A 14370-nucleotide genomic window follows, 5' to 3' on the forward strand; every position below is an offset into this window, starting at 1 on the left:
GTCACAGTTGTGGAAGATACCGGTGTCATGCAAATGGCACCCGTGCCAGTGTAACTTAATAGCACCCATTACACTCTCAGAGTGGTTGGCATTAGGAAGAGCCTTCAGCTATAGAAACCATGCCAAATCAGACTGGAGTCTGGCGCAGACTTCCCGCTTACCAGCTCTGGTCAAACTGTCCAACCCATACCAACATGGACAACAGACATTAAATGATATTGATGATGATGATGATATTACCAACAGTTTGGTTGTTGGTAATATCTTCAGTATTTCTTGTCCATGTTTAATGCTGGAATGGGTTGAATAGTCTGAGAGAAGATCTGATGGGACGAAGGGCTGCATGGTGCTTCAGTGTCTGCTTTGGCCTGGTTTCTATCTTTGGATGTCCTTCTTAATGCCAGCCACTTCACAGCATGTGCTGGGTACCTGTTCTCATGATACCAGTGCTCATGAGGCTGTCATGAAGTTTGTAAGGTTTCAAACCCAGGGAGGTGGGGGGGGAACTTTATGATAGGAGCTGAGGGGCATAAGATGGATAAGCATGAGGCGGATAAGAGGGACAGATGGAAAGTTGTGGCTGCTGACTTCAACGGGGAATGAGGCCGCATGCCATTCCATGACAAGGACCTTGTTGGCTAAGTCCTGATATTTCAATTCCTTTAGCTGGTGGTAAAGTCAATCCTCCCGGGGCAGTGTGAGTCTGACCATGATGATTGTTTTTGTATTCCTGGAGTGCAGGAATGCAAATTGTATTGGTGGGGGTGGAGTAGAGAAGAGTATTAATGGACGAAGAGTGGGAAACAAGGGAAATGGTGCTGGACAGTAAGAAAAGAAAGTGGTCACATGGAAGCAGTGCAGTTTGGGAGATAACTAAGGGTGTACCTTAGGGTGGAAGGAAATGGTGAAACTAAATAGGAACCTGCAAGTGTCGTTGTTATATTAATCTTTACATAAAAACAAAATGTGTGGAATTATCTTTGAATTATCATCATCAATATTCTTGTGTAAAAAGCACCTGTGCTGGTACCACATATAAGGCAGCCAGTACCCTGTAAAGTGGTTGGTGTTAGGAATAGCATCTAGCAATAGAAATCTTGCTAAAACAGGTAATTGGAGCCTGGGTGGCTCTCCAGCCTTGCCAACACCTGTCAGACCATCCAGCATTAAATGAAGATGAGGAGTTGAACTGGTTTTTTATAAGTTACTATGAAATATCCAGCAAGGAACTCATTTATTTTTAGCAGTAGAGTTGATGGAGACTGTGTAAAGCCATCTTTAATATTCTTCTTTAGGAAAACATTGCTGTGAGTTGAATTATTGCTGTGCTGACCATATTTAAAAAAAAATAAATGAATTTATTAATCCAATTTCCATGGAATATTTTTTTATTGATTACAATAAGGAGAGATTACAAAAAAATTTTTTTTAGAAATTGCATGAAAAAATTAGATCAATCCTTTTGGCAGCTTGGCTGATTTGGACAAGTTGGTAGGAGGTCAAAAAATAAAAAATAAATAGGTCAATAATTATTTTAAAAAAAACAAAAAAACAGCGTTCTTTGCATGTAAGCAAAGCAGTCAAAAATGTATATCAAAAGTAAATCTGGAAATATAAAGTATAAATATTATAAATACTATAGTTGTATAAAATAAAGTTTAGAAAAGAATTTGGTTCAGCAGTTTGTGGGTTATAATGATTTTTCAAAATTTGACAGCAAAAAAATGCTTTTTAGTTTTTGTGGTAAAATATTACTCCATATATTAATCTAGTACATATAAATTGTAGAATATGTATGTATATTGACTAACACACATTTCCACAATTTTCAACTGATTTTCACCAAACTTTACACACTCATTACTTATGTCTCAAAGATGGTCATGCACTATAACATTTTGCCTAGAGCTCCCACATAAATGGACAAACCAGCAAAAACTGGTTTACACAGGTTTTTTCTCTAATTTGTTGTATGTACATTGTTTTTTTTTGTTTGTAGGGTTTTCCATAGTTTTTTAATCTCTATGGTCATATATAAGCATTAGAGAATATTTTTGAGTGGTTTCCACATTTTTAAAAATTATTTATTTATATGTTGTAATTGTGTTTTATTACTTGATTAGAGAATATAATAAAAGTGAAAGGATTTTATCTCTTTCAACTGTCCACCTGTTAATATTTATTTGCTTGTTGTAAATGTGTATTATTACGTGGTTTGAGAATATTATAAAAGTGATATGATTTTGTCTATTTATTTATTACCCTAACCCTAACTTGCCACAGGGATTAAATTGACCAGGAACACTGAACACAGGGAATATCCAATACCAATCTTAATCTCCATAGTTAAACTGCATTACACCTTTGTCAAACTTACCTTTACCTATTCTGAGTTACCTGAAAGGTGATGTTCCCTTCCCTCTCTTCTATTTGTTGGTACCTTCGTTTACCTACCAAGGCGTTGTTTCACTTTAAGGATGCTTATTTACCCATCCGTCATGATATTTTGAATGCAACATCTTTTCACTGTGAACTGCTAGAGATTCAAAGCAATATTCGTGAACTGAAGCCAAACACTTCATATCTTCATCTTTTGTGACCTGAAGTCACATTCAGACTGGTCGTACTCTGTAAGCAGGTAACAAATACATTCTTTTAACTCTGCTTTTTCAAGTACGTTGTATATTGCCATTTTTGAACTTACCAATCATACTTCTCTCCCAAGAAATAGCTCCCTTTGCTGTTGAAAAAAATAAACTTGCAGAGGGGAAGTTTCAGCATCTTCCTTCAGTTTCCTTACACCATTTATGTGGTTGTTTCACACAAGGAACTTCGCTTTCATATAAAACAACTATATTTTGTAGTCATTATCTGTAATCTACTGCCAAAACACTTCATTAGCTCTACTTTGCATCGCCTGCAAACTTACATGTTCTGTGATCATTAAAGTGCAGCGACCTCCGCAATAACCAGTCTTCAATTTCGTTTTCCGTCCCTAGGTTAATCGCAAACATAGATTGCCATGCTATTCATAAACCTTCTCGGGAGTTCAAATATTTGGTGAAAGAAAACCACCAAAGCAACTTAAACCATCCAAAGGATGGGTGTGTTTGCTAGCCCTGTTACAAATAAAGCTCTTTTGACAAACCAATACTCAACAAAGGTGATGGTGGTGGTGGGGGGGGGGTCAAAATTCAAGCCAGTGATACTTTTTGTTAGTTATGAGGGAGAGAATGACGACAGATAATTTCATAGAAAGAAGTATGGCGGTTATGACGAAATATTTTGTGGAACTTGATGGCAGTGTCGTATGTATATGTATGTGTGTGTGTGTATACATATATATATATATATATAAAGTGAAAGTAGTTTTGATTGAGGATTGTTTATTTTGGGAGTCTTCCATGATTTATGAATGACATGTGGAGTAAGAGAACTTTGCAATTTCCTCTGGCAGCAACATAGTAAGAGAATTTTGAGTATATTAAAGAATAATAAAGAGTGATTCTAACATTTTCAGGAAGAAGGTAAGGAATTCTATTTAATATACCAAGAGCATGGGAATTTTGTTTGAATAAATTGCTTATCCATGTTTTGAAACTGAAAGAGTGATATGAATGCTGAGAAATTTTGTTGATGTTACATGTGAAATTGCTTTACCTGCGATGAGGACATTAGGAAGAAGCTGTTTGGGATTTGTGGAGAAAAACATGTAGCAGGGTTTTTTTCTATATTAAGGGTAAGCTGATTAGTGATAAGCCATTAATAAACCTTGTTCAGTTCTGAATTAATTGTATTGAATAGGGAGGGAAGGTCCCGGTGACTAATAAAAATAGTAGAGTCACCAGTGAAATGTAGAAAATTTAATAAATTAGTAGAATTGCACAAATCATTTATATAGATAAGGAACAGTAATGGGTCCACTATGGACCCCTAGGGGATTCCTAGCTTTATAGTGGATAATGGTGATTTTGATGTTTCAACAGTAACCTATTGTTAGGAACTCCATGTATTCCTGTATGCCTAAGTTTGGCCAACTATATCTCTGACTGTACTGAATTGAACGCTTTACTGATATCTAAGAAAAGTGCAAGGAAATATTTAGATATGTTTAGTGAGCAGTAGGCATGATCTAGAAATTCAAGGATTGCATCAGCAGTACTTGAGTTTTCTCTAAAGCCAATTTGGTGATTTGATAGTATTTTGTTAAGACTGAGAAATGACTGTAGTCTCTTGTACATTCACTTTTCAAAAAACTTTGAGAACGGATAGATATAGGCCTGTAGTTCCAAGGTTAGAGGCGTCTGTTTTATGGGGTGGAATGACATGTGCTGTTTTTAGACAGTCAGGGAATCCACCTTGTGCAATTGATTCAGGAAAGAGCATTGTAACAGGTAAGTTGATTATGTCAACAGACTTTGTAAATATATGAAGGGATATTTCCATTTGAGTCTGGTTTATTTTTAATGGAATTTATAACAGATCTTACTTCGTCTGGGGAAAAATGAAATGCAAAGAAAAAGTTTGGGTTTCTAGGGCCCATGTAGCGGGGATCCAATCGTTAAGGTTCGTAGCTATATTAGAGAAGTAATTATTGAAGGTGCAGGCTATATCTTGTGGGGTTAGGGATTTATTTTCCTGTAGAATTTTATGCATCATATGTTTCTTCTTTTGATTGTTTGCAAGAGTGCTTTTTGTTTTCTTCGTATCACCAAGGTTTGCATGAAAGTTATTTTGAAAATATTTATATTTAGCCCATTTTATAATGGTAGTGAGTAGTATTTCATATTTATTATAATTTTGAAAGGTTAGTTGGTCATTTTGTATATTGGCAAAAAAGCGCATACTTTTTATTGATGTGATTTCGAATCCCACTTGTCAACCATGGTTTGAGGTAAGAATTAGGAGAGATTTGTTTTGATCGAATCGAGCAATACATATATATTTCAGAGAAAGTTGTGGTAAAAGTTTCTGTTTTAAGATTAATGTCTGAAATCAGAAGATTTATAAAATTCGAAGTAAATGTCTGAAGAGACTTGTGCATTTTATCTAAGGAGGTCTGGCTATGATGATCACAGTGATATTTTATGATTGGATCATGTAAATATCCTTCAAGGTTGAATAGGGTGAATGTAGGAGATTGATCAGTTATTTCTATGTCAAAAACTCCAGAATGAGTATTGGAAAGTTGATTATACCATATTTGATCGAGACACGAACTGGAAGTTGCTGAAGATTGAGTAGATAATGTGATGAGGGGCAGAAAAGATGAAGACTAAAGCGTAATTATTAATTGATTTCCAGTGTTTGTAGGATTTAAGATATCAATGTTAAAATCATCAGATACAACTGCGGTGTGGTTCAGATTACAAGAAGACAAAATATTTGATAGACACATACTAAATTCCTGGATGCTGGCGTCAGGAGCTCAATAAACTCCTATTACATGTAGAGGAATTAACAGTTATTTTAACAGAACATGCTTCCATATTATTATTATTATTAATATATGACCAGTTATCTATTAAAGAAGAACTTAGTTTGGATTGTATATACACACTTATACAATCACCTTTTTTTATGCACATGAAAAATATTGTAGCCAGGTGTGTAGATGCACTATTGTTTATACTAAACCAGGTTTCAGAAAATACGAGAATTTCAAGTATTTTTACATAATTTGTTTAAGTATGATAAGAATTCATCATCGTTTAACGTCCATCTTCCATGTTAGCATGGGTTGGAAGGTTTGACCGGGGTCTGGGAAACCAGGACACTGCACCAGGCTCCAGTCTGATCTGGCAGTGTTCCTACAGCTGGATGCCCTTCCTAATGCCAACCACTCCGTGAATGTAGTGGGTGCTTTTTACATGCCAGGTGAGGCTGGCAATGGCCACGATCAGTTGGTGCTTTTTACGTGCCACCAGCATGGAAGCCAGTCAAGGCAGCCCTGGCATCAGCCACGTTCGGATGCTGCTTTTTATGTGCCACTGGCACAGGTACCACAGCTATAATTTCCATTTGTTTTTTATTTTGATGTTGCTGTACTTGACTCAATAGGTCTCCTCAAGCACAGCTCTACGACACAAGGTAAGCACAGCAGGTTGTCCTATGATCCAAGTTACTCTAGAACGGACCAGCATGGGTTATGCAAAACTGGTGTAGGATACAGCCATGAACTCACTTTATTTGCCGGGTTTTCTCAATCACAGCATATCTCCAGAGGTCTCAGTCTTTCGTCATTGCCTCTATGAGGTCCAACATTCGAAGGTCATGCTTGACCACCTCATCCCATGTCTTCCTGGGTCTGCCTCTACCCTGGATTCCTCCAGCTGTTTGGGAGTGGCACTTCTTCACACATGCATCGCACAATCTACTTTTCACTCTGAGCGAGAGACCCTTTGTCACCAGTAGGGGTAGGAGCTTTCTGAACTTTGCCCAGGCTATTCGTATTCTAGTGGTGACACTCTCTGAGCATCTACCTCCACTAATAACTTGGTCACCTAGGTAGCAGAAACTATCAACTACTTCTAGTTTCTTCCCCTGGAGTATGATGGAATCTGTTTTCTGAGTATCTGTGGTGTCTATGGTCCCTGTGCATCTGCCACACACGAAAGCTATCTTCTTGGTTAATCTTTCTTTCATGTTGCTGCACCTCTTATGTGTCCATAGCTTATACTGGGTACATCTTATGGGGTTTCGACCTACACCTTTTCTACAGATCAAGCAAAGCCACCTACCTGAAGGGGTGTGTGATGAGTTTGCCTTCTTACTAGAACTTTGGTCTTTGCTACATTGACTCTAAAGCCTTTTGATTCTAAACCTTGCTTCCACACCTGGAATTTCTTTTCTAGTTCCTGTAGTGATTCTTCTATGAGGGTCAGGTCATCAGTATAAAGGAGCTCCCCGGGGCAACCTGTCTTGAATTCCTCTGTTATTGCCTGGAGGACTATGATGAATAAAAGGGGACTGAGGGCTGAACCTTGGTGAACTCCTACTTCTACCCAGAATTCTTCCCTATACTCATTGCCAATCCTAACATTACTAACGGCCTCTCTGTATAGGGCCTGTACAGACCTTATTAACCATTTGTTAGTTTCCGCATCGCCCACCAGATAAGAGATCAGGGGATCCTGTCAAAGGCTTTCTCCAAGTCCACAGAAGCTAAGTATCTATGTTTTTATTAAACAAATCAATAGAAAATAGTAGCTGTAACATACTAAAATGGTTCCAATTGAAATAATTTGAGATTTTAAAGAATATTGTTAATTATTGAAGAAAAAAATTGTTAGCTTCAGACCCTTTCTGTTAGTTTCATCAGGTTAGATTGTTTTTTCGATTCCTGTTGGGGCAAACGAAATTGAACCAATCCTATGACTGGCACCCTGCAGTTGCCAGAGCCGCTGGACTGACTCCTGTGCAGGTGGCAAGTAAAGAAACAGTGTTTCGACCCTGTGCTTGAGGAGACCTATGGAGTCAAGTACACCAACATCAAAAATCAATGGAAACTGTACTTGTGATTCCTGTCCCGGTGGATCGTAAAAAGCACCATCCGAACATGGCCGATGCCAGCACCGCCTTGAATGGCTTCTGTGCCGGTGGTACGTAAAAAGCACCAATCCGATCGTGGCCGTTGACAGCCACGCCTAGCACCTGTGCCAGTGGCACGTAAAAAGCACCCACTACACTCACGGAGTGGTTGGCGTTAGGAAGGGCATCCAGCTGTAGAAACACTGCCAGATCAGACTGGAGCCTGGTGCAGCCTCCTGGCTTCCCAAGACCCCTGGTTGAACTGTCCAACCCATGCTAGAATGGAGAACGGACGTTAAACATGGATGATGGTGATGATGATAGCATTGTGATAATCAGAAAACCTCTTTTCTTCACCATTTTAAGTTACGCACGTGTATTAAAGTTTTATTGTTTGGAAAATGGTGAATTAAAGTTGATTGGATTAATTTATTTTTAATTTGTTCTGGCAGAAATTTGTCAGTCCAAGTTGTGCTTTGGGATCTGAGCAAACATTACAAGTCAATGCAGGGGTACATTGTGCAAGGCATTTGGGTATCCTGACTTCTGGGAGTTACCAGTGGTATATATTTTGTCTTTCTTTAGTGTATATATGTATGTTAAACAAAACTGTGTTTGTAATTATACTTCATAAATTTGATGTTGGAAATTCTCTTATCCAAATCAGTTTCTCATCTTAAAATTTGGGGTGGGTTGGTGATGGAGGGTGAAATTCCATTGTTTTTGCTTTAAAAAATTGCTGACTCAGAATCATGATTTTCAAATTTTAAATTTAAGTCATCACAAACATATTAGGTTATGTTTAAAAACTCCTTATTTTATTTTTTAATTTTTTTTTGTTAACGTAAGTTTATATTCTTGAATATGTTTAACAAATCTTCATCTGCCGTAAGCGTTAGAGTTTATCATTTTAGAGAAATCAGAAAAGGAGAAATGCGAACAACGCAAGAATAATTTGAAATTGGGTCCAGGCTAGCCCTGGCGGTAATTTGAAATCGATTTTAGATGACCGGGTGGTAACTTGAAATGCAGGGAACGTTGAAGGCTTTACACCGGGCTATTATCATCGTCGTCGGAGGCGGAATGATTACGAAACTGCGGTTGACAATAAACCTCTGTCTCCTTTTATGTTAATTGCATTCGTTTCCCTGATTTTCGCCGATTCCGACCAAAGTCTGCTGCAACGATTGCCAAAGATGTCATAGTGTTAGCCAAGCGAATTACCATTATGTAAATTAAACGTGAGTATTTAAAGGAAATTCAAAACTACATAAATTATTTCCAAGCGGAGAGTTTCGGAATCCCACATCGACAAGTACCTGCTGCCCATCGAGTACCGTCAGCTATTCTGAAACTCCACCGTCCTCAATATTTCCGCCGTTTCTCCTTTGCAATTTTCACTTTCTGTAGATTTCTTTCCCACCCATAGCTACACCTCGGACTCCGCATAGAAATCCCACCCTACTCTACCAAAGTCAATTCCTTCTCGATGGGAACAGGGTCTTCTCTTCTTTCCTACTTACTAATACATTAATTTTCGCTGTCTGTCGATTGTTTCCATGCTTGAAAGGGAGTAGAGCATCAGAATAAGGGGCTACCCCTTAGCAGCCGGCCTTAAAGTCTTTTGTTGGGGCTTAGAGAACTATAACGAACAGAAACTGAAGGGAGAGAGAGAGAGGGTCCTGGTGCAATCCCCTCTTCCCGCTGAATTCGTAGCCATACTCTTTCTTAAGTCTCACTTTGCTCCCTATACATCGCTTGTGTGGCTCTCACAAGGCATTATTCAGCTATTCCAGATGTCTTCGGTTTTCACCAGACCACAGCTATGAACCCTATCATAGTTACTTGGGCAACAAATGCTAGGTGTAGGGGCCAAGTCATGGCTAGATACTTCTCGGTTTTGACACTAAATAACATTGCTTTATATAAATATCAGTCACTTCTTGAAAAAGGATTTTCAATGTCAACTACCTAAACAACATCAATTCGTTGCAGGCGAAATTTTCCCTTTTCATTTGCAAAGTTTGTCACTGTCCATTAATGTTTTCATTCGCTATTTGCAAACAACTACGACAAATTACTAAAAGAAATATTTACTACAAATTTAAATCTTTGATATAAGATAGTTTTTACCAGTAAGGTAATATTGTTTGTTGGTCAGAGATGTGTTTATGCAAAACTAGAAACAAATGATGTTTTTCGCTTGGTAATGACCCTTGCTTCCAACAATCAAGACAAGTAGACATTTCTTTTCTGTGGTATGATATGTATCTCTATTAGATGTTTATTTCTGCTCTGTTATGTATGAAATAATGTTGTGATACGCTGGACAAGTTCAGTTGTATTCTAAAATTTATCACCATAAAAATGTGAATTTTTGGTGATTCTCTACAGTTTAATTATTCTTCATATCTTTTACTGTTTCTCTATCATTTCAGGTCCTTGATGAAACTGGTATCGAAATATTATCTTACATCAGAAGCATCATCAATATTTATCAGCTTTTAAAGATAAAGGAAGATTCTGTATAAGAAATATGATACTTGTATAAATCTGGGGAAGCATGGCAAAATGTTTCACTCTGGGTGAGATTATTAGCAACATTTTTGAAGGCCACCGTCTGGAATGAGAACAAAATTCTACATTCTAAATAAATATATTTATAAATTACTTTACATCATCTTCAGATATTGGTAAAGACTGCAGCTGATGGGAATATAACTGAAGGAATACTTGTTAAAAATAATTTATAAAAAGAAAAGCAAGTGAAGTGTTCTTATATTGTGGAGAAATAAGAAAAACTTATGTTATGAGTTAAAAGATTGCTTTAAATGTTTGTCCTTCAGAAATGGCCAAAAAATTAGGAAAGTCCTCACATGAGTGTGATATCTGTGGAAAGTTATTCACTACAAAAAGTCATCTTACTACTCACGTACGTATTCATACAGGAGTGAGACCTTATCACTGTGATATCTGTGGTAGATCATTCTCTCAATGTACTGAATTAAATAATCACAAACGTGTTCATACAGGAGAGAGACCTTATCACTGTGATATCTGTGGACAATCATTCACTTGTAGTAATGTTTTAACTACGCACAGACGTATTCACACAGGAGAGAAACCGTATCAGTGTGACATTTGTAGTAAATCATTCCGCAATAGTACGAACCTGACTGCTCACAAACGTATTCATACTGGAGAAAAACCATATCATTGTGATTTTTGTGGTAAAGCATTCTCTCGGTCTACTGAATTAACTACTCACAAACGTGTTCATACAGGAGAGAAGCCATATAAATGTGATATCTGTGGTCAGTCATTTACACGTAGAGATGTTTTAACCAGACACAGACGTATTCACACAGGAGAGAGACCTTATCAGTGTGACACGTGTAGTAAATCATTCCCCAATAGTACAAACCTGACTGCTCACAAACGTATTCATACTGGAGAAAAACCATATCATTGTGACTTTTGTGGTAGATCATTCGTTCAAAATATCCAGCTAATTAATCACAAACGTATTCATACAGGAGAAAAGCCCTATCAATGCGATTTGTGTGATAAATCATTCTCTCGAATTGATACTCTAACAGTTCACAGACACATTCATACAGCAGAGAAACCATATTGGTGTGATATCTGTGGTAAATCATTCCCTCGAAATCGTGCCTTGATTGATCACAAATGCATTCATACTGGGGAAAAGCGATTCCATTGTGATGTTTGTGGTAAAGCATTCGTTCAAAGTAATGTTTTAAAGGGACATATACTCATTCATACTGGGGAAAAACCATATCACTGTGATATCTGTGGTAAATCATTTGCTAAAAGTACTGCTGTAACTCTACACAAACATATTCACACTAAAGAAAAGCCATATCATTGCGATATCTGTGGTAAATCATTCTCTCGCAGAAATTATCTGGCTAAGCACAAGAGTATTCATACAGCTTCAAGACTACATCACTGTAATATCTGTGATAAATCATTCTCTCAGCATGATGAATTAACTAATCACATATGTATTCCTACATCATCAGACAAAACACATCATTGATACAAACATTGTATCAGCACTCTGATGCTGATGATCTTGATAGACAAGTTGAGCATAAGAGGCATGAGATGTGGTGTGAAAGAGAGATGACTGTGATGCGTATGGACGAGGACAGGAAGCAGTGCAGTTTGGGAGATAACTAAGGGTGTACCTTAGGGTGGAAGGAAATGTGAAACTAAATAGGAACCTGCAAGTGTCGTTGTTATATTAATCTTTACATAAAAACAAAATGTGTGGAATTATCTTTGAATTATCATCATCAACATTTCTCTAACATTTTGTCATTTCATTAGTTTGAAATTTAAAACTCCAGAGTTCTGGCTGCACCAATCCTTGTGAATATTCTTGATTTGAAATCGAAATAAAACTGGTTTACTCTTAAAGTGTTCTTGTTTTTTATCAAATTAATGAAAGTTTTTACTGATTTCAACATCATTTTACAGGCATTTTAAATACATATATGTAAAAAGCACCCACTACACTCTCGGAGTGGTTGGCATTAGGAAGAGCATCCAGCTGTAGAAACTCTGCCAGATCAAGATTGGAGCCTGGTGCAGCCATCTGGCTCGCCAGCCCTCAGTCAAAATCGTCCAACCCATGCCTGCAATGGAAAGCGGACGTTAAACGATGATGATGATATGTGTGATTACTTTTATATCAAGAGCAATCGACATTACAACATGAAAATTACTTATAAGATATGGTAATAATTTGAAGAAGAATAACAGAATTGCTGGAAACTTTATTTGTTTTTTATGGAGTGCTATTAACATTATTATCATCATTTAATGTCCTTTTTCCATACTAGCATGGGTTGGATGGTTCGACTGGGGTCTCGGAAGCCAGATGCTGCACCAGGCTCCAGTCTGATCTGGCAGTATTCCTATTGCCAACCACTCCGTGAGTGTAGTAGGTGCCTTTTATGTGCCACCAGCACAGGGGCTAGAGGAGGCTGGCAACAGCCATGATCAGTTGGTGCTTTTTATGTGCCACTGGCACAGGTATCACAACTACAATTTCCATTTGATTTTCATTTTTATGTTGATGTACTTGACTCAATAGGTCTCCTCAAGTACAGCAGGTCACCCTATGATCCAAGGTACTTTTGAATGGGCTGGGGCTGGTTATGTGAAACTGGTGTAGGATATAACCATGAACTCACTTTATTTGCCGGGACTTCACAGACACAGCATATCTCCAGAGGTCTCGGTCTTTCATTATTGCCTCTGTGAGGCCCAACGTTCAAAGGTCATGCTTGACCACCTCACCCCATGTCTTCCTGGGTCTGCCTCTACCCTGGATTCCTTCAACTGTTTGGGAGTGGCACTTCTTCACACATCTTTCCTCATCCATCTGTAGTACATGACCGTACAAACATCCTCTCTAGCACACCACATCTGATGCTTCTTATGTCTAACATTTCTCTCAGGGCACTTACACTCTGTTGTGTGTGCACACTGACATTACACATCCAGCGGATCGTGCTAGCTTCATTTCTTTCAAGCCTACGCATGCCCTCTGCAGTCACAGCCCATGTTTCACTACCGTGAAGCATGGCAGTTTACACACATGCATCGTACAATCTGCCTTTCACTCTGAGCGGGAGACCCTTTGTCACCAGTAGGGGTAGGAGCTTTCTGAACTTTGCCCAGGCTATTCGTATTCTAGTGGTGACACTCTCTGAGCATCTACCTCCACTAATAACTTGGTCACCTAGGTAGCAGAAACTATCAACTACTTCTAGTTTCTTCCCCTGGAGTATGATGGAATCTGTTTTCTGAGTATCTGTGGTGTCTATGGTCCCTGTGCATCTGCCGCACATGAAAGCTATCTTCTTGGTTAATCTTTCTTTCATGTTGCTGCACCTCTTATGTGTCCATAGCTTATACTGGGTACATCTTATGGGGTTTCGACCTACACCTTTTCTACAGATCAAGCAAAGCCACCTACCTGAAGGGGTGTGTGATGAGTTTGCCTTCTTACTAGAAATTTGGTCTTTGCTACATTGACTCTAAGGCCTTTTGATTCTAAACCTTGCTTCCACACCTGGAATTTCTTTTCTAGTTCCAGTAGTGATTCTGCTGAGGGTCAGGTCATCAGTATAGAGGAGCTCCCCGGGGCAACCTGTCTTCAATTTGTAAGAATTAGCACTTCCTTCTCTAAGCCTAGATTCGAAATCAAATCCAAGAATCCTTGGTTGTCCAAACCAATGCAATTAAAGGCGCAAAAGCAAGAACCCCTTTGTTCTGTCAAAAAGTGATTGATCATCTCCCTTTGACCTGCGACCTCAGCCATGTCAGGCTAAGTTCAACTGGACAAGTGCTGACCTAAATAACCACTGTTTCTGTTGTGATATGTCTGTTTTTCTAGCTGTCACAAATATTATAAATACAAGGGAAAAACAGAGAAGGGACAAACGGGAGACGAGATAGATCTATCTACGCCCCAAGTTTATGGCAGACGACAGACAGAGAGAAATGCTCACAGTGTCTATCGACTACTGTTTCGAATGAAACATGCACACAAACATATTCATTTTTAATATGTGCTCTATACAAGCAATTCGTAGCATTTGCTTACATTTGTATGTAGTGTACTTATAACCCTATAAATAAATTCCTTTTAATCATGAAGCAGTTTATGTATTTGTTTACGTACACACATATCCACTACAAATTCCTCTGTTATTGGCTGGAGGTCTATGATGAATAAAAGGGGACTGAGGGCTGAACATTGGTGGACCCCTACTTCTACCCAGAATTCTTCACTATACTCAT

The 14370-nt window shown here is 38.2% G+C and overlaps 1 protein-coding gene across 1 annotated transcript in view; it reads left to right on the forward strand.

Moving 5' to 3' along the window:
- Positions 1 to 14370, forward strand: part of LOC115218339 (zinc finger protein 91-like) — a 33339-nt gene that overhangs the window by 4165 nt on the left and 14804 nt on the right. Inside the window, exons 3-4 of the mRNA XM_036508089.1 lie at positions 9969 to 10055; positions 10352 to 11556. Of these exons, the coding sequence (XP_036363982.1) occupies positions 9969 to 10055; positions 10352 to 11556 (1292 nt within the window). The remainder of the gene's footprint in view (positions 1 to 9968; positions 10056 to 10351; positions 11557 to 14370) is intronic.

The sequence above is a fragment of the Octopus sinensis genome, linkage group LG13, assembly GCF_006345805.1.
Source record: "Octopus sinensis linkage group LG13, ASM634580v1, whole genome shotgun sequence".
NCBI lineage: Eukaryota > Metazoa > Mollusca > Cephalopoda > Octopoda > Octopodidae > Octopus > Octopus sinensis.